Source organism: Ornithorhynchus anatinus, chromosome X5 (genome assembly GCF_004115215.2).
Source record: "Ornithorhynchus anatinus isolate Pmale09 chromosome X5, mOrnAna1.pri.v4, whole genome shotgun sequence".
Lineage (NCBI taxonomy): Eukaryota > Metazoa > Chordata > Mammalia > Monotremata > Ornithorhynchidae > Ornithorhynchus > Ornithorhynchus anatinus.
In genome coordinates this window covers 5796447-5823344 of record NC_041753.1, presented here as the reverse complement: position 1 = coordinate 5823344, position 26898 = coordinate 5796447, and the positions used below count along the sequence as shown (strand labels likewise).

The following is a 26898-nucleotide window of genomic DNA, read 5'->3' as shown; positions in this document are numbered from 1 at the left end:
GGTCGCCCACGATTATGCGCGGGGCCCGGCGCCCCCCGACCCCCGCCTCGCCCCCCGCGAGGAGTGGGGTGATCCCCTCGGCCCCGCAGCCCGGGTAGGACGCGCTCCGCCGCCCGGCCCGGGCGACCCCCGCTTGGGTGACCCCCGCATGGCCGCCCCGCTGAGCGGGGCTGGCGAGCGGGGGAGGGGGAGGGTCGGAGCCTGGGGGGGCCCGGAGCCCCCCTCCGCCTCCCCCCCAAAACCCCGGACCTTCCTCCGGGAACGCGCCCGCGCCATGGAGCTTCGACTGCTGCTGTGCTGGGCGTCGCTGGCCGCCGCGCTTAGAAGGTGGGTGATCGGAGGGGGTGGGGGTCCCGGGGCGGGGGGCCAACCTGATCCTCTCCCCCTCGCCAAAGCTTGCCCCTGGAGCTGGGGACCCGAGCCCTCCTGCGGACGGAACGCGGACGGGAGACTCCGGCCCGGTCCGGGAAACGAGATTTCTTTTGTTTGGGCAGGAGAGGGGGGACCTCCCCCCAACCTCTCCCCTCCGCGCCCCCGCCTCTATCCGGGACCAGCACCCAGACCCCGGCCCCACGAACCCTACGCCCCGATCCCCTACTCTTCCACTGGGATCCCCCACCCCGACTCTCTCCCCCTCAAACTTTTCTTCCCTCCCTGCCTGAGAATTCTCCTCCCCAACTCTCCCTTCCCATTCCTCAACTTTCTCTAGCGGCCCAAACCCCGACTCCCCCTCTCCCAGTTTACCAACTCGGCTCGTCCTCCCCCCCACACTCTGCTCATCCTCCCTCAAACTCTGCTCATCCCCCAAAAACTGCTCATCCCCCCCCCCGTTTCCTAAAAGGCTCCCCAGATTCAAGCAAAATTACAAGCCACAGACCCCGGACTACTTTATCAACTCCCGTTCCAGAGGACAAAACTCCCCCTCCATCAACCACCCCTGACCCAAATATCGGCCTCCCTCCCCTCCCAAGCAGCTTTTCAAAACCCGTGCCCTCCCTCCCCCAGACCCCCTAAAACCCCCCTCCCCCAGTTTTCAGGCCTTTAGTGGGGGTAGCGCCGGGCCACTGGCCACCTCAATTCACTGGCCCCCGCCCCCCATCTCTCTATCCTTCGTGTCTGGCTCTTTCTTGCCCCCCTCCCATCTCCACTCCCTTCACCTCCGGGAGAAAGACCTCCCCCCCGCCCCCCGCAAGCCCAGAGACCCTGAAAGGAGAGTTAATCCCCCAACACTACACTCTTAATCCCCCTCCCAAACTCCCTCCCACTCCCCCTTTTGTTGAGACTCAAAATCAAAAAGGTGTCCTCTGAAAGCGGGGGGTGGGGGAACCACTGGGGGGGGGGGCTAATCAAAGGCCATCAAGAGAATCCCCTCCCTCCCTCTTCCCCAACAAGCTCCCCATCAAAGGGGAGTGGTGGAGAGGAGCGAGAGGTCAGGAGCAACACCTCTGAGAAATGGAGGGAAGAAATTTGGGGTAGGAGGGAGGGAGAAACATCACAGACCCAAACCCAGGGAAACCCAATGAAAGAGACTGGGCGGGGTGGGGGGGGAATCAAGCAATCCATAGTATTTCTTGAGCACTTACACTGTACTGAGCGCCTGGGAAGGCGTAATAGAAAGGGAGAGAGGGAGAGGAGTCAGAGAGAACAAAGAGAAGCAGGACGCCTCCCGCTCGCCCAAACGCTCACACAGATATTTAAGGCAGAGATACAGAGACAGAGGGATCGAAGCAGAGAGACAGGGAGGAAGAGACATCTCGGTAAAAGAGAGACAGGAAAACTCGCTTAGAGCTGAACAATGGAGGGTGGGGGGAGGGACTCAACCTTACTCGACCTTCCCCCAGCCCCTCCAGACCCAGGCGTCCTGCCTGTCCCCAGAGCCCTTAGAGGCTCCAGGAAAGGCAGGGGGAAACGGGGATCCCCCCTCCCTACACCCCAGAGACCGTCCTGGCTTGCGCAGACGGAGGTAGTTAGCATACCTTCTCACTTTTCTGCACACGGAACACAGTTGGGGAGACAGGAAGGGACGCACCCCCTTTCCTCCCTCCCCCCAGTCTCCTCATCCCACACTCCCCTCCACAAATCCCTGTTAATCCTCACCCTGAGATCCAGTGGCGTGTCCATCCCCCTTAGTCTGGAAGTTCCATAGTGGGAAAGGGGACTGTTAGAGCTCTCTTCCCAGCGCTTAGTACGGGCTGGCACTCAGTAAGCACTTACATTATCATGATTATTATTATTGTGATTATTAGCACCACACTCACATCCTCCTGAGCCCTCTCCCAAGCCCCCTCCTTCTGCTACATATACAGTTGGGCCCCCAAGATTTTAGTGCCCCCCCAAAAGTGCTGTTCCTTCCAGGTGCCCTGGTTCCCCAGTCCCACCCCCTCCGCTCCCCACCAGCCACCTCCCTCCGGGCTCGCTCTCTCTCCTCCCTGGGACCCAGGCCTCCAGCCCCCCACGTTGCCCATTGCCCTGGCAGGCCTCGATGGGGGGTTTCCCCCTGCCTTCCGCTCCCCAGTGTTGGGGGGGGGGCTCCTCTGCTGGTTCCTCTGCCTCTTCTCTTAAATCTCCACCCTCCCCCCACTCCCGGCAGAAGCAGAGCCAGGTGTGTTTCCCTGGCCCCCCACCCCCCCACCCCTCTGGCTTCGATCCCCGCACCCCCACCTCCCCATAACTGATCCAGATGTGAGGCCTACACAGGGGCCAGGGTATGGACCCAGGCATCCCCCCCTCCCCCGCCGCCTTCCTCCTCCTCAGTTGGAACTCCAGAACCCGGGTTGTAGCTGGGGGTGGAGGAGGAGTGAACCGGGCCTCTGGGTCCAGGGACTGGAGGGAGGGACCCAACCGGGCTGGGATCTTTGGTCACCCAAGGGTCATTGTCTGATGGGGTCAGAGTTAGGGTCAGGGCTAACGGTGGTGCTGCTTTTAACCCCTTCCACCACCTACGGAGAAGGAGCGCGGCCTAGCCGAAAGAGACCGAGGCCCGGTAGTCTGAAGACCCGGGTTCTAAATCCGGTTCTGCGGCCTTGCCTGCCAGGCGACCCTGGGCAAGTCGCTTACTTCTCTGCAACTTGCACTGACCGTTCCGTCCTGGCGATATAAGTAAATAATAGTCTTAAGTGCTGTGGGGCTGAGGGAGGGGTGAATAAAGGGAGCAAATCCATGAGCAAGGATGACCCAGGAAGGAGCCGGAGAAGAGGAAAGGGAAAATAATGAAATTCGCATGGCCAGTGGATAGAGCCCTGCCCGGAGTCAGAAGGACCTGAGTTTAATCCAGGCTCCACCACTTGCCTGCTGCGTGACTCTAGCAAGTCACTTTGTGCCTCAGTTCCCTCATCTGTAAAATGGGGATTAAAACCGGTGAGCCCCTCATGGGACGGGCACTGTAATCCAACCCGATTGCTTATGTCTACCCAGCGCTTAATACAGTGCCTGGCACTAGTAAGCACTTAACAAATACACATTATTAATAATTTTTATGATGTTTGTTAAACTCTTACTATGTGCCAGGCTCTGTACTAAGCGCCAGGTAGATACAAGACAACCAGGTAGGGAAGAGTCCTTGAATGATCTTGTATCTCCCCCCAAAGCTTGGAGCATAGTAAGCGCTTATCCTACCGGCACAGTGATAATGACTGTCACGTTGGAATGCTTCACCTTGAAGGCCAGCCATTTCCTCCACTTCCTTCACCCAACCATTCTAGGGACCCAAGTGTTCTAGACTGTAAGCTCGTGACCAGGCGCCTGTTCACCGCCGCCAACCCCTAGCCCATGTCCTGCCCTGGCCCGGAACCGCCCCTCCTCAGATCTGACAGACGATGACTCTACCCCCGCCTTTAAGCTTATTGAAGGCCCATCTCCTCCAAGAGGCTTCCCAGACTAAGCCCCACTTTTCCTCATCTCCCCTCCTTCTGCGTCGCTCTGACTTGCTCCCTTGGCTTTTCCTCCCTCCCAGTCCCCCACCACCTATGTCCACATCTGTCATTTATTTATTTGTTTTGATGTCTGTCCCCCGCCTCTAGACGGTAAACTCAATGTGAGCTGGGAATTTGTCTGTTTAAACTGTTCTACTGGACTCTCCCAAGGGCTTAATACAGTGCTCTGCACCCAATAAGTGCTCAATAAATACAATCAAATGATTGAATTTGTCTGTTATATTGTCCATTCCAAGCGCTTAGTACAGTATCTGTGAACAGTAAGCGCTCAATAAAATACCATTGAATGAATGAATGATGCTAGAGGACTTTGGTGCTCTGGGAGCCTCAGGGGAGGGTATTTGTTTAGGGTTTTCTAAGTCCAGTCAATCATATTTATTGAGCATTTACTGCACTGTAACTAAGAGCTTGGGAAAGTATAATACAACAATAAACTGACACATTCCCTGCCCACAACGAGCTGACAGTTCTAAAGGATGCCAGGCACAGTTCTAAGCACTGAGTAGCGTAAAGATAATCAGGTGGAAATAGTCTCTGTCCCACAAGGGGCTCACAGCACTTATGTCCATAGGGGTAATTCATTTATTTCTATTAATGTCCATCTCCCCTTCGAGACTGTAAGCTCACTGTGGGCAAGGAATGTGTCTGTTCTGTTGTTCTATCGAATCTCCCAAGGGTTTAGTACAGTGCTCTGCACCCAGTAAGTGCTCAATAAGTGTGATTGATTGACTGACTTAATCCCTATGTAACAGGACCGGGTAACTGGGGCACGAGGTCACACAGCAGACAAGTGGTGGAGCCAGGATATGAACCCAGGTCCCTCTGATTCCCAGGCAGGTGCTCTACCACTAGGCTTGCTGCTTTTTTGTGGGGGGTGCAGAGTACACTATGGGGAGACAGACGGAGGGAATCAGGCAACCCACCAGCTGGTGGAGGGACTATGGGGAGGGTTAGTCCTTTCCTTCTCTCTCCTTTCCTTCTCAATCAATCAATCAATTGATCATATTTACTTAAAGTGCTTTACTGTGTGCAGAGCACTGTACTGAGGCTCTCCACGCTGTTGAAAACTCATCTCCTCTGTCCCCACATCTTTTCCCTCTCCGCCTCCCCTCTTCCCCAAAACCAGTGGATAGAGTCCAGACCTGGGAGTCCAGAAGGATCTGGGTTCTGCTCCTGGGCTCCCTCCACTTGTCTGCTGTGTGACCTTGGTCACTCGACTTTCTCTGCGCCTTCGGTTTCCTCATCCGTAAAATGGGGACTAGGAACTGTGAGCCCTGCATGGGACAGGGACTGTATCCAACCTGGTGAGCTCATATCTACCCCAGCGTTTACTACAGTGCCTGGCACCTAGTAAGCCACTTAACAAATACCATAAAAAGGAAAAAAAAACCTTCCAAGACCGGACCTAGGAGCTTCATTCCATGTGTCAGATTAGACTGGATTTATCCTCATCATCTCCACTGCTCCAGCTGCCTGTACACACCTTGTCTTCCCTAATATTATTATTTCAGTATAATAATAATAATGGTAGTTGTTCAGCGCTTACTATGTGTCAAGCACTGTTCTTAGCCCTGGGGTAGATACAAGCTAATCAGATCGGGACACAGTCCCTGTCCCACGTAGAGCTCCCAGTCTAAGTCCCCATTTTACAGATGAGGAGACTGAGGCCCCAGAGAATAATAATAATAATGATATTGGTATTTGTTAAGTTGCTTACTATGTGTCAACACTGTTCTAAGCACTGGGGTAGATCAGGGTAATCAGGTTGCCTCACGTGGGAGCTCCCAGTCTTCATCCCCATTTGACAGAGTGAGGTAACTGAGGCCCAGAGAAGTGAAGTGACTTGCCCAAGGTTACCCAGCAAGCAATTGGCAGAGTCGGAATTAGAATCCAGCTCCTCTGACTCCCAGGCTGGGGCTCTTTCCACTAGACCACTCTGCTTCCTGATCCATCGGCACTTAGTACAGTGCTTGGCCCATAGTAAGAAGTTAACAAATACCACAGTTATTATTTACTGAGCTCCTCCTGGATGCAAGGCATGAGACTAAGTGCTTGGGAAAGTGTAGTGGGCATGATCCCTGCCCTCCAGGACTTTACAGTCTTGTGAAGGAGACAAACACTTAAATAAATTACAGAGAGGGGAAGAAAGAGAGGAAATAATTTATGTATAGAAGAGCTGGAGGGGTTGGGAAATATCAATGCTCAAAGGATTTTCTCCCAGTTCAATTACCAGTCACCCCTTACCTTTTTTGTTCCCCCAGACCAGTCACCAGGCACCCCCCCCCGTTTCTGCTCTTCCAGTCACCAGACACCCCCATTTCTGCTCCTCCATATCAGCCTCCAGGCCCCCCTTCTTTCCCCAGATCAGTTTCCAGGACCTCTCTTTTTATTCCCCCAGATCTCCCTCTTCTTTTCCCCTAGGACGAGTTCTCTTGAGCCTCTGGTCCTGCCCCCACCAAAGCCCCCCTCAGTCCATCCGTCCAGCCCCTTCATTCAGCCCCTCTCCCCCCCACCCACTGCCCCCAGCCCCCGCCCCGACCTTGTCCGTTGGTCTGTCTCAGAGACCCTCCTGAACACCAAGCTGGAGACCGCGGACCTGAAATGGGTGACTCACCCCCAGGTGGAGGGGCAGGTGAGAGCTGGGTTGGGGTGGGGGCGGAGAAGGGAGGAGCGGGTCCCCGTACCCCAAGAGTGGTCAGGGCCGGGGGGAGGTCCCCGCTAATCCGGCCTCTGCCCCCCGGACATCAAGTTCCCCGATCTCTGCTGGTTGGCCGTGTGATCCATAATTGTCACGGCACCCCCCCACACTGCCTCAACCTCTGACCCCATGCCCCAGTCGTCGGATTCCCCGACCTCTGACCCTCTCCACCCCTCAATTCCTCCATTTCCCTAACCTCTACCCTGGGTCCCTGCCCTTTGACCTCCGCCTCTCCCGCTCGACTTGCTCCCTCCCCGGCCCCGGGGTCCCCGAGGTCCCCGACGGCGTCCCCGGCCCTCGGTCCCCCTCCGCCGCTGCCCCTCAGGCCTCCCGCTGACCGGTGGTCTCTTGGGGGGGCGGGGTACAGTGGGAGGAACTGAGCGGGCTGGACGAGGAGCAGAACAGCGTGCGAACCTACGAGGTGTGCGACGTTCAGCGGCCGGCGGGTCGTCCCCACTGGCTACGCACGGGCTGGGTGCCCCGGCGGGGGGCGTCCACCGTCTACGCCACCCTGCGCTTCACCATGCTCGAGTGCCTGTCCCTGGCCCGCGCCGGCCGGGCCTGCAAGGAGACCTTCACCGTCTTCTACTACGAAAGCGACGCCGACACCGCCACTGCCCTCAGTCCCTCCTGGATGGAGAACCCCTACGTCAAGGTGCTTGGGCCCGGGAGAGGGCCCCGGGGAGGGACGTGGGCTCCGGGCAACTGGGAGGAGGGAACAAGTTGCCTGGGTCTTGGGGACAACAGGGTGCCTGGATCTGGTGAGGGACAGAGTTCCTGGAATGGCAGGAAAGGGTGCTTGGGTCAGAGGGACAAGATCTCTGGGAAGTGGGGGGATGGCACCTGGGTCTGGGGGACAGAATTCCTGGGTTGGGGGATGGGGTGCCTGGGTCAGCAGGGATAGACAGCATGTGTCCTGGGGGGACAAAATCTCTGGGTAGAGAGAGTACAATGCCTGGGTTGGGGGGACAGAATTCCTAGGTTGGGGGGAGTCACGGTACCTGGGTTGGGGGACAGAGTACCTGGGTCGGGGAAGTAGCGTAGCCCAGGGGTTAGAGCACGGACCTGGGAGTCAGAAAGAGCTGGGTTCTAATCCTGGCCCTGCTTCTAGTTGGTGTGTGTCCTCGGGCAAGTCGCTTCACTTCTCTGGGCCTAAATTACCTCATCTGTCATCTGGGGATTACAAGTGTGATCCCCATGTGGGACAGGGACTCTGTGTCCAACCTGATGAGCTTGTATCTACCCCAGCGCTTAGCAGCCCTTGACACACAGTAAGCGTTTAACAAATACCATCATCATTGGAGTTCCTGGACCTGGGGAGACAGCACTCCTGGGTCCTGGTGGGACAGAGTCTCTGGGTTGGGGGGTGGGACAGAGTGTCTGGAGTCAGGAGGGGAAGCCCACCCCAAGCGGGAGAGCAGAACACCTCGGTTTCTGGGAGGGGAGAGCAGGATCGGACTGAAGGCGATGGGAACCAGGGGAGGGATGAGGGCCGAGGGCCAGGACACCAGGGTCCCGGTGCTCTCCGTCCGGCCAGCGCTTTCTGCCTACAGAGAGTGCCCATCTCCGGATAGACCATCAGCTCCTTGAGGGTGGGGACATCACAGCCTGCTCCTCCGAGCATTTAGCACAGTGCTTAATGGGCACTCAGTCAGTCCTGTTGATTGGTGATGATTATGGTATGAATAAAACGCTTTCTATGTGCCAAGCACTGTTCCAAGGACTGGGGTAGATCTATGTTAATCAGGTTGGACACTGTTCCTATCCCACATGGGGCTCCAGTAATAGTAATAATAATACCTATGGTGTTTGTTAAGCGCTTACTATGTGCCAGGCACTATACTATGCTCTGGGGTGGATACAAGCAAATTGGGTTGGACACAGTCCCTGTTCTACACGGGGCTCCCAGTCTTCATCCCTTTTGTACAGATGAGGTAACTGAAGCCCAGAAAAGTGAAGTGACTTGTCCAAGGTCACACAGCAGACAAGTGGCAGAGCCAGGATTAGAACCCACATGCTTCTGACTTCCAGGCCCATGCTCTATCCAGTAGGTCTTAATCCCCATTTTCCAGATGAGGGAACTGAGGCCCAGAGAAGTGAAGTGCTCTGCACAAAGTAAGCGCTCAATAAATACTATTGAATGAATGAAAATGACATGCCCAAAGTCATACAGCCGGGATTTGAACCCAGGTCCTTCTGCCTCCTAGACCCGGGCTCTATCCACTAGGCGACATTGCCCCTCGGTGACCCTCCCTCCCGTCCCGTCCCGTTCCAGGTGGACACAGTGGCGGCGGAACATCTGACGCGGAAACGCCCTGGGGCGGAGGCGACGGGGAAGGTGAACGTGAAGACGCTGAGGTTGGGCCCCCTGTCCAAGGCCGGCTTCTATCTGGCCTTCCAGGACCAGGGGGCCTGCATGGCTCTCCTCTCCCTCCACCTCTTCTACAAGAAGTGCCCCGAGCTGACCGTCAACCTCACCCGCTTCCCCGAGACCGTGCCCCGGGAGCTGGTGGTGCCCGTGGCCGGGAGCTGCGTGGCGGGCACCGCCCCGGCCCCCGGGCCCGGCCCCAGCCTCTACTGCCGGGAGGACGGTCAGTGGGCCGAACAGCCGGTCACCGGCTGCGTCTGCGCCCCGGGTTACGAGGCCGCCGAGGAGCACACCCGCTGCCGTGGTAAGGGGGACGGGGATGGGAGCGGAATGGGGGTGGGGGTCCATCCCCTGCATGCCTCTAATGATGGGATTTTTTTAAGCGCTTACTATGTACTGGGATCGATCCAAGCCCATCCAGTTGGACACGGTCCCTGTTCTACGTGGGGCTCACATATCAATCCCCATTTGACAGATGAGGGAACTGAGGCCCAAAGAAGTGAGTTGACTTGCCCAGGGTCCGCACAACAGACAAGGGGTGGAGCCGGGATTAGAACCCATGACCCTCTGACTCCCGGGCCCGGGTCTTTCCACTGGGCCACGTTGCTTCTCTTACTGCTCTACATTTCCGGTTTCCAGGGCTCCTCCACCCTTCCCTGTCAGGAAGCGAGATTCCTGCTCGCTCCCTCTCCCCAGAGTCCCAGCCGGGCCCCTCCCTTGAGGTCTCTCTGCCTGTCCTTTTTTTTTTAATGGTAATTAAGCGCTTGATTACGTGTCAAACGCTGCTGTAAAGCGGTGGGGTAGGTACATGTTAATTACGTCAGACACGGCCCCTGTCCCGCGTGGGGCTCACAATCTAAACAGGAGGGAGAACGGAGATTGAATCACCATTTTACAGGGAGGAAACGGAGGCCTGGAGAAGTGGAAGTGACTTGCCCAAGGTCACAAAGCAAGCAACTGGCAGAGCTGGGGTTTAGAACCCAGGTCCTTTGATTCCCGGGCTCCTGTTCTTTCCACTTTACCACTTTGCTTCTCCTCGGACTGGAACTCAGCGGGGCCCCCTCCGACTGCAGCCCGGACCTGGGTCCTACGTGTAGCGAAGGATGTGGGTGCATCCTGGCGGTGCAAGGGTCCACTCTGACCCCTGGCTTCTTTTCCTTCGGTCCCATTCTCAGTTTCAGCGGGTTTCCCCCCTACCCCCTTGGGGTCTTGCTCATCTCTCCTCTCCAGCATCTGCGGACCCTCTTCCCGCCGCCTTCCTTCGAGTCCCCCCCAGCCTTCCGAGCTGGGGTCCCGGGGAGGAGTTCTCATGACCTCCTTCTCTCCTGCAGCCTGTGCCTCCGGGTTCTTCAAACCGCTGGCGGGAGAGGGTCTTGTCAGCAGTGCCCCCAGAACAGCGCTCCCAACGCCCCGGCTCTGTCCTCTGTCCGTGTCGGCGTCGGCTACTTCCGGGCCCCGACGGATTCTCCCGGCTCCCCCTGCACCAGTGAGTGACTCCGACCGAGAACCGGACCCCCGCCCCGCCCGCTTCCCCCCGCACCCATCTACTTTTCCTCTAGACCTTAAGCTCGTTGTGGGCAGCGAATGTGTCGGGTTTTTTGTCGTACTCTATCTCCCCCGGCGGTTAGTACAGCGCTCTTTATACAGTAAGCCCTCAATAAATACAGTTGACTATCTCTCCGTCCCCTCTCTCTCATGGCCACTTCCCTAGGCCTTCCTTGCCTCATCCTCCCTCCTCCTGCCTCCCCGATTCCTCCTTTCTGTGAAGCCTCGGGGGGTTGACTCCCCACCCCTCTCTCCTTCGGACCCAGGAGTCCCGCATTCCTCCCTTCCCCTCCCCAGGGCCCCGCTCTGCTGCGAACTCCCCCACCTCCATGCCCAGGCACCTCCCTCCCACCCCAGGAGAAGCCACCATCGCCAACGTGGGCACGGGGCTCCGGAGGCGCCACAGGTCAACTGACTCGGGTGCCCCCCGTCTCTGCTTCTCTCCCCCCTCCCTCCCCCGTCCCACCACCCCCAGCACCCCCGTCGGCCCCCCGGAGCGTGGTGGCCCGCCTCAACGGGTCGTCCCTGCGGCTGGAGTGGAGCGCCCCGCTGGAGACCGGGGGCCGCGAGGACCTGACCTACGGGCTGCGCTGCCGGGAGTGCCGCCCGGGGGGCTCGTGCGTCCCCTGCAGCGGGGGCATCGCCTTCGACCCCGGCCCCCGCGGCCTGGCCGAACCCTGGGTCGGGGTGCAGGGCCTGCGCCCCGACGTCACCTACGCCTTCGAGGTCACCGCCTCCAACGGGGTGTCCGCCCAGGCCCCCGGGCCGCCCCCGGCCGAAGCAGTCAACGTCACCACTGACCGTGAAGGTGAGGGCCGGGCCGGGGGGAGCCGGGAGCAGGGGTGGGGTACGGGGAGGACCGGGGGAGGGGGCCGGAGAAATACAACCTGCTCCCTTGGGCAGAGCACAGGCCTGGGAGTCAGAAGGACCTGGATTCTAGTCCCTACTCCACCATTCGTTCACTGTGCGACCTTGGACAAGTCACTTGACTTCTCTGGGCCTCAGTTAACTCCTCTGTAAAATGGAGATGAAGACCGTGAGCCCCAAATGGGACAGGGACTGTGTCAAACTCAATTACCTTATATTTAGCCCAGTGCTTAGAACGGTTCTTGACCCCCAGTAAAAGCTTAACAAATGCCATCCTTCTTCCTTCTTCTTCTTTCTTCTTCCTTTTTCGTCTTTCTTTCTTCTTTTTTCTTCTTCTCCTCCTCTCTCCCTCCTCCCAAATCAACCATCATCATCAACATCCCCGGGTCCATTCAGTGCCTCCCGCTGTATCCGACGTCGCGGTGACAGGGAGGTCCCCGAGCAGCTTGAGGCTGAGCTGGAGTGTCCCCCACACGTCCAGCGGGGCCGTGCTCGACTACGAGGTCAAGTACCATGAAAAGGTGAGTGGGGTCGGCAGGGCTGACAGTGGAGCTCTGGGGTGAGGGGGGTGGGGCGCTGAAGACTGGGGGAGGCCTGGGTCCCATGCGGGGAGCGGGGGCTGGGGTGGGTAGGCTCTGGGAGATTGGAAAAAAAGACCCCTGGGCCCCAGGAAGGGGTGGGAGAGTAGGAACAGGACGCCTGGGTTTCCAGAAGGGAGTGAGGGAAGCTGAGCCCCCTCCCCGGCTCGCGCGCAGGGCGTGGAGGGCCCCAGCGGGGTTCGTTTCCTGAAGACTTCGGAGAACCGGGTGGAGCTGAGGGGGCTGAAGCTGGGGGCCACCTACCTGGTCCAGGTCCGGGCCCGCTCCGAGGCCGGCTATGGACCCTTCGGCCGCGAGCACCACACCCAGACCCAGCTGGATGGTGAGGCCCCGCCTTGGAGGGGGCGGGAGGGCGCGGAGGTCTGTCTCTTCCCAGATAACTAGGCCCACCGTCTCTGCCCTCACCCCTTACTTCCACTCGGTCCCTAGCGAAGGGCACCCTGCTTTCCCCCCCAACCCTGCTCCCTCCTCCCATCACCGCATCCCCCCTACCCCTCTGGACCCCTGAACCTGGGCCCCCGCCCCCCGGGCTGCCCCTCTCCCCCGCAGTCCCCTGACCTCCGGTCTCCCCCCAACTCCGCCCTGACAGAGAACGAGACCTGGAGGGAGCAGCTGGCACTGATTGCGGGCACAGCGGTCGTGGGTGTCGTCCTGGTCCTCGTGGTCGTTGTGGTGGCCGTCCTCTGCCTCAGGTGACGACCCCCGGCGCCGGTGGCCCTGCCCTCCCATTCATTCATTCATTCATTCATTCATTCATTCAGTCCCTCGTATCGTTTGAGCGCTGACTGTGTGCAGAGCACTGGATATGCGCTTGGGAGAGGACAATAGATCAATGAACAGACACATTCCCTGTCTGCAGAAAACTGGGGTGACCCAGCCCGGCGTAGGGGGTCGGGGCGGGGGTTACTCCTGCCCCCCCAGCTCTGGGGGGGCTCTGGATCCTGTTTGACCCCTCCCTCCCCTCCCCTCATGGCCCGCAGGAAGCAGAGCAGCAGTCGGGATCCCGAATACTCGGACAAACCCGGGCAGTACCTCATCGGGCACGGTGGGTATGCGAGACCACCGGGGCCGGGGGTGGGGCCTGGGGACATGGCGGGAGGATGGGGGACCGGGAGCGGAAAACCGCTGGGCTCACGGACACCCGCGGTCCCTCCCACCCCAGGCACTAAGGTCTACATCGACCCCTTCACTTACGAAGACCCCAATGAGGCGGTGAGGGAATTTGCCAAGGAGATTGACGTCTCCTACGTCAAGATCGAGGAGGTGATCGGAGCAGGTGAGGACCCCGGGAGGGAGATGGTGGGGGGGCGGCGGGGCTGGGGTCTGAGAAAAGAGTGTGTGCCGGAGGTGTCGACCTTGGTGGCAATCAGTCAGTCAATATAATTCATTGAGCACTTACTTTGTGCAGAGCACTGTACTAAGTGTTTGGGAGAGTGCGATAAAACACTAAGGAAGTAAACCATCGTCGGATTTATATTCGCATCTGTCTCCCCCTCCTAGATGGTCAGGTCCTTGAGGGTAGGGATCATATAATAATAACTAGAAGAAGAATTATCATTAAGCGCCGTGTATGTGCCACACTCTGCCCTAAACGCTGGGGTAGATATAAGATCATCAGGTTGGACACAGTCCCCGTGTCCACACGGGGCTCACGGTCTAAATAGGAGGGAGTAGGATTTAATTCCCACTTTACAGATGGGGTAACTGAGGCACAGAGAAGTGAAGTGGCTTGCGCAAGGTCATGTGGCAGAGCTGGGATTAGAACCCAGGTCCTCTGGCTCCCAGGCCCCTGCTCTTTCCACTAGGTCATGCTGCTTCTCTATCTATGTGTCTCATATCTACCAACCCTACTGTACTCGCCCAATTGCTTAGGGCAGTGCTTTGCACAGTAGATTGTAAATTCCTTGAGGGCAAGAATCACGTCTACCATCTCCATTATACTCTTCCGAGCGGTGAGTCCAGCGGTCTGCGCACAGTAAGCGCCTGGGGGGCAGTACTCCAAGGACTGGGATTTTACGCTCCTTGAGGGCAGCAAAAAATAATAATAATTACTGATATTTGTAAAGCGCTTACTCTATGCCAGGCACTGTACTAAAAGCTGGGGTAGATACAAGTCGATCAGATGGGACACAGTTCCCATCCCACCTAGGACTCACAGTCTTAATCCCCCTTTTTACAGCTGAGGTGAAGGAGACACAGCGAAGTGAAGTGACTTGCCCAAGGTCATGCAGCAGACAAGTGGCAGAGTTGGGATTAGAACCCAGGTCCTTCTGACTCCCAGGCCCGGGCTCTAGCCACTAGTAGCAAGTGAGAAGCAGCGTGGCTCAGTGGAAAGAGCACGGGCTTTGGAGTCAGGGCTCATGAGTTCGAATCCCAGCTCTGCCACTTGTCGGCTGTGTGACTGTGGGCAAGTCACTTCACTTCTCTGGGCCTCAGTTCCCTCATCTGTAAAATGGGGATTAAGACTGTGAGCCCCACGTGGGACAACCTGATTCCCCTATGTCTACCCCAGCGCTTAGAACAGTGCTCGGCACATAGTAAGCGCTTAACAAATACCAACATTATTATTATTATTAGTAGACCCCGCTGCTTCTCTCCCTGCTGCGTTGCTTGTGAATCGCTCACGAGGTGCCAAGCACTGTGTTAAGCACCGAGGAGACACTGAAGTCGCTCCCGGGCACGTGGCATCCCTGGAGTGGGTGAGGGGTCACCCCGGGGGGGGGTGAGGCGGCCGGGTCGGGCCGAGGGTCAGCTCCCCCTTCCCCCCCCGGGGGTCCGTTTTCGCGTGCAGGGGAGTTCGGAGAGGTGTGCCGGGGCCGGCTGAAGGCGCCGGGGAAGAAGGAGAGTTACGTGGCCATCAAGACACTCAAGGGAGGCTACACGGAGCGTCAAAGGCGTGAGTTCCTGAGCGAGGCCTCCATCATGGGCCAGTTTGAGCACCCCAACATCATCCGGCTGGAGGGGGTCGTGACCAACAGCGTACCGGTTATGATCCTCACCGAGTTCATGGAGAACGGGGCCCTCGATTCCTTCCTGCGGGTGAGCCGCCTCTCACCGTCCGCGATCGTTCCGCCCTCTCCCTCCGGTGGGGGTATGTGGCGGGAGGGTGGGTCTGCCCTGCCGAGAGAGGTCTCCCCCCGGGTCCCAGGAGGCCGGGCGGCTTCGGTCGGTCCTCCGGATTTTACGCGGCCGGGACGTTCCTCCCCAGCCTCAGTCGTCCCTCTGGGCCGTCCCCAGCTGAGACGCTCTTCCCCAGCTACAGCCGGTCCTCTGGGTCGTAGGCGGCCGAGAGGTTCCTCCCCAGCCTCAGCCATCCCTCTGGGCTGTCATATTAATAATAATTATAATAATTATGGTATCTGTGAAGCGCTTACTATGTGCCAGGCACTGTACTAAGCGCTAGGGTGGATACCAGCAAATCGGGTTGGACTCAGTCCCTGTCCCACGTGGTGCTCACAGTCTCAATCCCCATTTTCCAAATGAGGTCATTGAGCCCCAGAGAAGTGAAGTGACTTGCTCAAGGTCACTCAGCAGACAAGTGGCAGAGCAGGGATTAGAACCCATGACCTTCTGACTCCCAGGCCCAGGGTCTAAACACTACGCCATGCCACTTCTCTGTTCCCCCTCTAGACTGTAAACCCGGTGTGGGCAGGGATTATCTGTCTTTACTGCTGAATTGTACTTTCCAAGCGCTCAGTACAGTGCTTTGCACACAGTAAGTGTTCAATAAATACAACTGAATGAATGAATGTACCCAGCTAAGATGCTCTTTCCCGGCTATAACTGGTCTTCTGGGTTTTTTGCTACTGAGAGGCTCCTCCCCAGCCTCAACTGTCCTTCTGGGCTGTACCCAATTGAGATGCTCTTCCCCAGCCACAGCTGGTCTTCTGGGTGGAACGTAGCCAATAATAACAATAATAATAATAACGGTATTTGTTAAGCACTTACTATGGGCCAGGCACTGTACTAAGCACTGGGGTACATACAAGATAATTGGGTGGGACACAATCCCTGTCCCACACAGGGCTCACCAGTTCAATCCCCATTTTCCAGATGAGGGAACTGAGGCCCAGAGAAGTGAAGTGACACTTCTTGCATTCATTCATTCAATCGTATTTATTGAGTGCTTACTGTACTAAGTGCTTGGGAGAGTACAATGTAGCATCAAACAGACACATTCCTGCTCACAATGTGTTCACAGAGGGTATCGGGTTGGACATGTAGTGGAGCCGGGATTAGAACTCAGGTCCTTCTGACTCCCGGGCCCAGGCTCTACCCACTAGGCCCCGCTGCTTCTCCGGAGGCTCAGCCTCAGCCGTCCCCCAGCCGGGACGCTCCTCCCCAGCCACAGTTTCCCCAGCGCTCTGCACACAGTAAGCGCTCAATCAATTCGATCGAATGAACGAACGACTCGGTCAATCCCTGCCACCCCGCGTGAAGCTTCCGACCGGCCCCTGTCCCGCGCCTGGCAGACCCGTTCTAGGCGGCCGGGGTTTCCCTCCCCAGAGCCGGCCCCCACCCGCCTCGGCCCTCCCGCCGTCCCCCCTCTGACTCTCCGTCTCCTCTCCTTCTCCCCGCGGCGATCAGCTGAATGACGGCCAGTTCACGCCCATCCAGCTGGTGGGCGTGCTGAGGGGCATCGCCTCGGGCATGCGCTACCTGGCCGAGATGAGCTACGTCCACCGCGACCTGGCCGCCCGGAACATCCTGGTCAACAGCAACCTGGTCTGCAAGGTGTCCGACTTCGGCCTCTCCCGCTTCCTGGAGGAGAACTCGTCCGACCCCACCTACACCAGCTCTCTGGTAGGGCACTGGCATTTTTCTCCACTGGGGGGGTGAAGCCGAAGGAAACCACCATTCCCATGTCGTTAGGGTGATGGTCGGCTCGGTCGTTCACTCGGTCGTATTTATGGGGCGCTTACCGTGTGCAGAGCACTGGGATAAGCGCTTGGGAGAGGACGCGACAGCAATAAACGGACACATTCTAGTTTATTTCCCCCGTTGCACCGAGAAGTTAGAAATTCTCGTGCAACCTCTGAGAAACTGGGAATAAGCAGGGAACGTGCCTGCTAATTCTTTTGTATTGGACTCCCCCAAGCGCCTAGCACAGTGTCCTGCACATAGTAAGTGCTCAATAAATACCGCTGATTGATTGGTACGGGTTCCGGTGGGCCTGGGGATCAGGGATTCTGGGAAGAATACCAACTCAGGTGTTTAGTAAACAATGAAGGATATTTAGTGAACGTTGACAGTCGATCGTATTTATTGAGCCCTTACTGTGTGCAGAGCACTGTACTAAGCGCTCAGGAGAGTACACTATAATAATGATCATGGTATTTGCTAAGTGCTTGCTGTGTGCCAAGCACTGTTCTAAGCACTGGGGTATCGACGAGGTTTATCAGGTTGGACACAGACCCTGTCCCATGTGGGGTTCAGTCTAGGTAGCAGAGTGGAAGCAGTGTGGCTTAGTGGATAGAGCATGAGCTTGGGAGTCAGAAGGACCTGAGTTCTAATCCCGACTCAAGCACATATTAAAAGGGCAGGGACTGTCTCTATCTGTTGCCGATTTGTACGTTCCAAGCGCTTAGTACAGTGCTCTGCACATAGTAAGTGCTCTATAAATACTATTGAATGAACATATCTGCTGTATGACCTAGAGGAAATCACTTCACTTTTCTGGGCCTCATTTGTAAAATGGGGATTAAGAGTTTGAGCCCCGAGTGGAACAGCGATTAACTGTATCTACCCCAGTGCTTAGAACAGTGCTTGGCACATGGCGCTTAACAAGTACCATAATTATTATTATTATTATTAGGTAGGAAGGAGTAGGATTGAATCCCCATTTTTACAGATGAGGGTACTGAAGCACAGAGAAGTTAAGCGACTTGCCCAAGGTCACAGAGCAGGCAAGTGGCGAAGTATAACAGACACATTCCCTGCCCACGATGAGCTTATAGTCTAGAGGGTAAGAGACAGTGTGCCAAACACTGTACTAAGCGCTTGAGAAAGTACAATACCACAGATTTTTTTTAATGGTATTTGTTAAGTGCTTATGTGTCAAGCACTGTTCTGAGTTCTGGGGTAATTAGGCCAGACATGGTCCCTGTCCTGCTTGGGGCTCACAGTCGAAGTAGGAGGGAGAACGGGTATTGAATCCCCATTTTACAGTTGAGGAAATTGCAGCCCAGAGAAGCGAAGTGACTTGCCCAGGGTCAATAAGCAAGCAATTGGATTAGAACCCAGGTCTTCTGACTCCCAGGCCCAGGCTCTTTCCACTAGGCCATGCTGCTTCTCAGCAATCCCTGCCCACAAGTAGCGGTCAGTCCATCGTATTTATTGAGCGCTTACTGTGTGCCGAGCACTCTACTAAGCCCTTGGGAGAGGCCAATAGAACAGAAACATTCCCTGCCTCCAACAACCTTACAGTCTAGCACTTTTGTACTGTGCTAAACGCTGGGGCAGGACAGAGGATAAACAGATCAGACCCTCCCTTCTGCGTCTCCCTGACTCACTCCCTTTGTTCTTTCCCCCTCCCAGCCCCACAGCGCTTATGCCATATCCGTCATTTCTTTACTTCTCTTGATGTCTGTCTCCCGCGCAGACTGTAATCTCCTGTGGGCAGGGAATGTGTCTGTTTATTGTTCAATTGCAGCCTCCCAAGCGCTTAGCACAGTGCTCTGCACACAGAAAGCGCTCAATATATACGATTGGATGAATGACCCTGGCCCACACAAAGCTCACTGCCTAAGGGGGAGGGAGAACGGGTATTTTATTTTGCAGATGAGGAAACCGAGGTCCAGAGAAGGTAAGTGACTTGCCTGAGGTACCCAGCAGGCAGGTGGTGGAGCTGGAATTATTATTATTATCATCATTATGTTATAATAATGTAATATTATATTAGCATATATGAAAATACTAATACAATATACTAATATGACATAGTCTATGTTATAATTATAATAGAACGTACATTATAATATATAACACTATACAATAGCAATATCATGAGATATAATTATATTAATAGAACACAACTATAAGTGTGCATTAAAATACCATATAAGGAAAATGCATTATGTTATAAATCACAGTTATAATATAATACGCATTGCATCAAACATACAATATCAACATTGTATTATACAGCATATCCATATATATATTATATAACATATTAAAATAATAATAACAACAGTAATAATAATACTAAAAAAGAGAACCAGGTTCTCCCGATTTTCTGCCTTGTGCTCTGTCCACGATCCCACCCTGTTTCTCATTCATTCATTCAAGGGTATTTATTGAGCGCTTACTATGTGCAGAGCACTGTACTAAGCGCTTGGAATGTACAATTCGGCAACAGATAGAGACCGTCCCTGCCCAACGACGGGCTCACAGTCTAATCGACCCTCCTCCCACACCCCCGCTGTCTCCGTGCAGGGCGGGAAAATCCCCATCCGCTGGACGGCCCCCGAGGCCATCGCCTTCCGGAAGTTCACGTCGGCCAGCGACGCCTGGAGCTACGGGATCGTCATGTGGGAGGTCATGTCATTCGGAGAGCGGCCCTACTGGGACATGAGCAACCAGGATGTACGCGCTCCCCCCGTCCTCCTCCCCATCTCCCCCTCGAATCTTCCCTGGCCGGGCACCCTCCATCTCCACCCCAGAGTGGGGCGCACCGGAGCTCCTCGGGCTAGGAGGGTGCTGTCGATGGCTGGCACCCTCACCCCAACTCTCCTCCAGCTGCCTCTCGGTGGGGGGCAGAAGGCATTAGACTGTTACTCGCTCCAACTCAGGACCCTCTGTCATGGGAGGTTGTTATTCGTGGCTGTCGCCCGGGTGGGGCGGGGGTGAGATTCATTCGTTCAGTCGTATTTCTTGAGCGCTTATTATGTGCAGAGCGCTGTACTAAGCGCTTAGGCGAGGACGCTAGAACAATAAAAGAGGCCCATTTCCTGCCCACCACGAGCTGAGAGTCTAGAGGAGGAAGCAGGGATCACGGCCCCCGCCCCGAGCCAGCCGCCCTCTGACCCCAGCCCGTCCCCTCTGCCCCCCGCCGCAGGTGATCAACGCCATCGAGCAGGACTACCGACTGCCCCCGCCGCCGGAGTGCCCGACGTCCCTGCACCAGCTCATGTTGGACTGCTGGCAGAAGGACCGGAACGCCCGGCCTCGGTTTCCGCAGGTGGTCAGCGCCCTGGACAAGCTCATCCGGAACCCGGCCAGCCTCAAGATTGTGGCTCGAGACAATGGCGGGTGAGGGGCAGGGTAGGGGTGTGGGGAGGGCCCTCCGTTCCCACGACCATCCTCCCAACCCCCCACCTGCTGGGGTAGGGGGTGACCGGTCCCCGCCCCTGGAAGACCCCATTGATCGGGGACCCACCTCCGCCAGAACGGGCCAGAACGGGTCAAGATTATTACTACTACTAATAATAATGGTATTTGTTAAGTGCTTACTATGTGCCAAGCACTACTCTAAGCGCTGGGGTATCTACAAGATAATCAGGTGGGACACAGTCCCTGTCCCACGTGGGGCTCCCAGTCTTAATCCTTATTTTACAGCTGAGTTAACTGAGACCCAGAGGAGTGAAGTGACTTGCCCAAGTCACATAGCCGACAAGTGGTAGAGCCGAGATTAGAATAATAATAATAATGTTGGTATTTGTTAAGCGCTTACTATGTGCAGAGCACTGTTCTAAGCGCTGGGGTGGACACAAGGGAATCAGGTTGTCCCACGTGGGGCTCACGGTCTTAATCCCCATTTTATAGATGAGGTAACTGAGGCACAGAGAAGTTAAGTGACTTGCCCAAAGTCACACAGCTGACAAGTGGCAGAGCCGGGATTCGAACCCATGACCTCTGACTCCAAAGCCCATGCTCTTTCCACTGAGCCACGCTGCCCGGGCTCTAGCCTCTAGGCTCACGCTGCTTCTCTAGCCAATCAGTGCCACTTAATCAATCCGTCAATCAGTGCTTTTTAATCAATCCGTCAGTAAACGGTATTTAATCACTCCTCCAATCTATGCTGTGTAATCAGTCCATCAGCCCATGGTATTTAATCAATCCCTCGGCCAGTGGTAATTAATCCGTCCGTCCAACAATGGTATTTAATCTATCCCTCAATCAATACTATTTAATAATCCATCAGCTAATGGTATTTAACCAATCCATCAATCAGTGATATTTCACCAAGCCATTACACCCTCCTACTGAGACTGTGAGTCCCATGTTCATTCATTCATTCTTTCAATCATATTTATTGAGCGCTTACTGGGCGCAGAGCACTGTACTAAGCCTTGGGAAGTACAATTCAGCAACAAGTAGAGACAATCCCTGCCCACAATGGGCTCCCAGTCTAGGAGGGGGGAGACAGACATCAAAACAAGTAAACAGGCATCAGTAGCATTATTATAAATGAAAAGAATTATTAGATATGTACACATCATTAATAAAAATAAATAGAATTATAAATAAGTACATATACACACGTGCTGTGGGGCGGAAAGGAGGGTAGAGCAAAGGGAGCGAATCGGGAAGATGGGGTGGGGCGGGGGAGTAGAGGAAGGGACTCTGTCCAACCTGTTTAACTTGTATCTACCCCAGTGCTTGGCATAGTACGTATCTATAATTTATTTCCATTCATGCCTATCTCCCTGTCTAGACTGTAAGCTCATAATAATAATAATGTTGGTATTTGTTAAGATCTTACTATGTGCAGAGCATTGTTCTAAGCGCTGGGGGAGATACAGGGTAATCAGGTGAGGTTCACAGTCTTCATCCCCCTTTTACAGATGAGGGAACTGAGGCCCAGAGAAGTGAAGTGACTTGCCCCCAGTCACACAGCTGACAAGTGGCAGAGCCGGGATTCGAACCCATGACCTCTGACTCCCAGGCCCGGGCTCTTTCCACTGAGCCACGCTGCTTCCCCTGCCCCATAGTGGGCATGGAATGTGCCTGTTTATTGTTCTATTTTACTCTCCCAAGTGCTCAGCACAGTGCGGTGCATTGCATGGTAACCTAGTCCAATGACCTAGTAAGCGCTCAATAAATACGACTGAATGAATGAATGAAAGCGCTTAACAAGTACCATAATCATCATCATCCTTCGGGCCATAAAAGGGCTTCCAGTCAGCCGGGGAGAGACGGGGGATCCAATTTTACCAGTATCGCGGAGAGGAGGAGGGAAAAATGACTGTATCACGTTGTAGCCCAAATACCCGGGTAAACTAACTAGCTGAATAAACGATCAGACATACAGATACGCAGATAACGATAATAACTGTGGTATTTGTTTAGCGGTTACTATGTACCAAGCGCTGGGGTAGATAACAACACATTCAGATTGGACTCCGCTTCCTTGCCACATGGGGCTCACAGGCCGACGGGAGGAACAGCTCTACTGAATCTCCATTTTACAGATGAGGAAACTGAGGCCCAGAGAAGGTCATCCCGCCAGCAAGTGGGATTAGAACCCAGGGGCCCTGACTCCCAGTCCGGAAGCAGCATGGCGTAGTGGCTAGAGCCCGGGCCTGGGAGTCAGAAGGTTATGGGTTCTAATTCCGGCTCCGCCACTTGTCTGCTGTGTGACCTTGGTCAAACCACTTCACGTCTCTGTGCCTCAGTTCCCTCATCTGTAAAATAAGGACTGAGACTGTGAGTCCCACGTGGGGACAGGGACTGTGTCCAACCCGATCTGCTTGTGTCCACCCCAGAGCTTAGAACAGTGTCTGGCACATAGAGAGTGCTTAACAAGTACCATAATAATTATTATTATTGTTATATTGTACTCTCCCAAGCGCTTAGCGCAGTGCTTTGCAGTAAGTGCTCAATAAATACAATTGAATGAATGACCACATACTCCTACTAAAAATAATTACGGTATTTGTTAAGCACTTACTATATGCCACACACTATACTAAGTGCTGGAAGCGCTTGAGCACTGAACTAAGCATTAAGCTTCTGTGTGAATGCTCAGGACCGGCCCCCCCTCAACTCTCTCCCCTCCCCAGTGCCTCCCACCCGCTCCTGGACCAGCGGCTCCCCCACTTCTCGGCCTTCGGCTCGGTGGGAGAGTGGCTGCGGGCCATCAAGATGGGCAGATACGAGGACAGCTTCACGGCGGCCGGCTTCAACTCCTTCGAGCTCGTCAGCCAGATCTCGGCCGAGTGAGTCCCGGGGCCGGGAGCGGGCGGGGGGGGAGGCGGAGGAGACCGGAGAGGAGGCAACCGACTCGGGAGAGAAGCTGGAGCTGCGGGAGGGTCGACCGGAGACCCGACCGACCCTAGGCTGAGGGGCGGGGGCGGGAGCCCAGACCGAACCCCGCTGACCTGTGTTCGAGCTCAGGGTGGGAGGAAAAACCCTCCACTCTCATTAATTAATTCATTCATTCAATTGTATTTACTGAGAGCTTAGTGGGTGCAAGACACTGTCCTAAGCGCTTGGGAGAGGACAACGGAACAGTAAACGGACAGATTCCCTGCCCACAATGAGCTTACACTCTAGTCTCGCTAGTCACTATTGATTGAGCTCTTCTTGTGTGCTGAGCAGTGTGGGAGCGGCATGGCTTAGTGGAAAGAACCCGGGCTTGGGAGTCACAGGTCGTGGGTTCTAATCCCGGCTCCGCTACTTATCAGCTGTGTGTGTGGGCAAGTCAATTAATTTGTCTGCGCCTCAGTAACCTCATCTGTCAAATGGGGATTAAGACTGTGAGCCCCACGTGGGACAACCTGATGACCTTGTACCTACCTCAGCTTTTAGAACAGTGCTGGGCACATAGTAAGCACTGAACAAATACCATAATTCTTATTACTCTCCCAAGGGTTTAAGCGCTTAACAAATGCTATCGTCATCACATCACTGTATTAAGTGCTTGGGACAGGACAATAAAACAGTAAACAGACACATTCCCTGCTTATAGTCTAATCAGTCAGTCTGTCGATTGTGTTTACTGAGTGCTTGCTGTGTGCAGAGTACAGTATTAAGCACTTGGGAGAGCACAATAGAACAATAAACAGATACATTCGCTGCCCACAAGTTTACAGTCTAGAGCAGGAGACAGACATTAATAGAAATAAATTAATTACTCTCCTGGAATTTTGGCCGCCCCTTCTCTGGCTCGAAGGAGGGCTCGGGCTACGCGGGCCGTAGTTCCCACCCATCTCTCGAGCTCTGACCCATAAATTTCCTTCTTTTTCCCATTTTTCCTTCTCTCCAACCTCCTGTCTTTCTCCATTCCCTTTCCACCTCTCCCCAAGTCCCTTCCCTCGCCTATTAATATTTGCTGTGCTCTTTGGAAGAAATTTAGCACCAATAACTAAAACATTATGTGCCCAGACTTGTTTGATGACATTGCCTTTCCCTCTCTCTCTCCCTCTTCTCTCTTTTCCTCACTTTTCTCGTCCTCCTTTTCCACAAACTCTTTTCCCTCCCTATCTTCACTCTGCTTTCCCCAGCCTTTTCTCTTTCTCTCCCCTGTCTGGTCCTGTCTTGCCCACCGCCATCCCCCGTTTCCCTGACTCCCCACCCCGCCCTCTTCTCTGTAATCACTTCTCTTCCTGACTCTCCACACTCATTCCCCTTCCTGCCCCCATTTCCCTTTCCTCTTTTTTCCTTTCTTTCGCTTCCTCTCCTGCCTTTATGCCCTTTCCACAATCATTCTTCCCACTTCCTCTTCTCGGCCCGGCTGTAGCTATTTATTCCCCTCTATCTCGATCCTGCTCTGGCTCATTATTTTTTCCTCACTCTGTGTCTACCTGTTTTGTGCTATCCCTTCACTGAATCTCTGCGTCTCTGTGACTATATCTCTATCCTCCAGTCTCTCTGTGTCTCTCTCTTTCCCCTCAGCATCTCTCTAGGTCTCTGTCTCTTCAAGCCTATACCCCCTTCTCTCTGGGTCTCTGAATCCTTCTCCTCAGAATCTCTCTGCATCTCTCTCTTTTCTTTCCAGTCTCTCTCCCATCAGGATCTCCCTGGGTCTCTCTATCTCTTTATGTCTCTATCTCCCCCCTTCAATCTCTCTCTGAGTCTCTGTCTCTTTCCCCTCAGACTCTATCTCTTTGTTTCTCTTTTCCTTCAGTTTCTCTTGGTCTCTCTGTTTCTTTATATATCTATTCCCCTCTCAGTCTCCCTCAGATTCTCTTTCTCTCTCAGTTTCTCTCTTTTCCCTCAGAGTCTCTCTTAATCTCTCTGTCTCTTTCTGTCTCTCTTTCTCGTCAGTCCCTGCCTCCCTTTTCCCAAGAGTTTCTCTTGATCTCTCTGTCTCCTTATGTCTCTTTCCCCGCAGTCTCTCTGGTCCTCTCTGTCCCTCTCTCTTTCCCCTCATATTCTCTCTGTCTGTCTCTTGTTTCCGACTCCCTTGAGTCTCTCTGCCTCGGTCTCACCTCGGGTCTGTTTCTCTCGCCATCTGCGTCTCCCACCCCTCCCTCCCTCGACTCCCGGCACGTGCTAAGCCCGGTTGACACCCCCAGCCCCACGGTCCTCCTCTTCCTCCGGCCCCTCCGTGACTGGCGAAGCCCCCAGGTCCCCCGACCACCGAGCAGAGATTTACGCGCCGATTAATGAAATCGATGAAACCGGTGGCCCAAAGCGGGGAAGGGGCACAGGGAAAGGGTTTGATAGCCAAAACCAGAATATAGCGAGACCCTCCTGTGAGAACCTTGGAAAGAGGCCGATCCCCTTGTCAGAACCTGAGAGAGCTTCAGGGAGAGGGCCGCAGAGAGAGGGGGGGCGAGAGTTTGCAGCCAGGGCTTGGGGGTGCGTGTGGGGCTGACCCCCTTCCTGTACCTCCTTCTCCTCCCCCTCTCAGGGACCTGCTCCGGATCGGGGTGACCCTGGCCGGACACCAGAAGAAGATCCTGACCAGCGTCCAGCACATGAAGACGCAGGCCAAACCCGGAGCGTCGACGTCCGGGCCGGGGACCCCGGCTCCCCAGTACTGACCTGTCACCCCCCCAGGCCTGCCCCTCCCATCATCCCAGGACCCTGCACGGACGAGGGGCGGGGGAGGACCCAGGAGCTCCCTCGCCCGCCACACCGGATTGCACTTTGAACTCATGGAAACGTGGGGGTCGGGGGAAAGAACCCCAGTTGGGGGAGACTGTGGGTAGGCTCCTACCTTCCCTCAGCTTTGGAAGGACATGGAGGATTGGGGTGGGGATTTGGGGAAGACTAAGGGATGGGGCAAATGCCTCCTGCCCACCCTTGAGGGGGGGAAGGGGGGCTGGGCCTCTTTCTTGGGGTCCCTTCTCACCCCACTACCCCCCACTTTTTCCCTCTCCTCCCTCTCCCCAGGGTCACAAACCAAAGAAATCACGAAGGGGTGCAGGCGTGTGCGGGGAGGGAGCTCTTTGTGGTCGCTGCCCTGAGAGGCTACGGGGAACCGAACATGGTGTCACACGGGGAAGAAATGATGTCACGAGCGCCTGGGAAGCAGCTATGATGTCACCGTGTGTACCCAACCATGTTCCCCGCCCTCCGCCCCTTCTGACTTCCTTTTTCCTTGGTATCTGCCACCTTCATATTGAAGGCTTTTTTTTTTTGTTTTTTGCTTTTTTAAAAATGTTTTTTTCTGTCTCTCGCTTGGGTCTCCCCCACGGGTCAGGGGAACACACTCCCCATGACCCCCCTCATACCACTGAAACTGGACGGATCCAGGCTACCTGGACCCTTCGAAGCCCATCTGACACAGGCCTGTTCATCTCCCCCCGCCCCTCAGTTGGGGACCACCCCAGCCATGGCACCCCGTTCCCCCCTGCCCACCAGCTTTGATTTTAGGGCTGGGGGGAGATCCAGGAAGTGAGGACCCCAGCCCAGCCCAGCCCTGTGGGTCGGGGGGAAGGTCCTTAAGTTATAAAGACTTTGTTTTTGTATAAATAAAAAGCCAGAGGAAACAGA

At 55.3% G+C, this 26898-nt stretch overlaps 1 protein-coding gene across 1 annotated transcript; it reads left to right on the top strand.

Moving 5' to 3' along the window:
* The first annotated feature begins 251 nt into the window (after positions 1 to 251).
* Positions 252 to 26898, top strand: EPHB4 (EPH receptor B4). The gene is given in 18 exon segments (XM_029055840.1): positions 252 to 344; positions 6494 to 6564; positions 6998 to 7285; positions 8906 to 9302; positions 10330 to 10368; positions 10371 to 10484; positions 11019 to 11351; positions 11807 to 11931; positions 12166 to 12331; positions 12599 to 12701; positions 12990 to 13054; positions 13172 to 13285; positions 14801 to 15048; positions 16597 to 16812; positions 19447 to 19596; positions 20069 to 20262; positions 23016 to 23171; positions 25811 to 26898. Coding segments are annotated over 18 exon segments (2982 nt in total). The 5' UTR covers positions 252 to 274; the 3' UTR covers positions 25944 to 26898.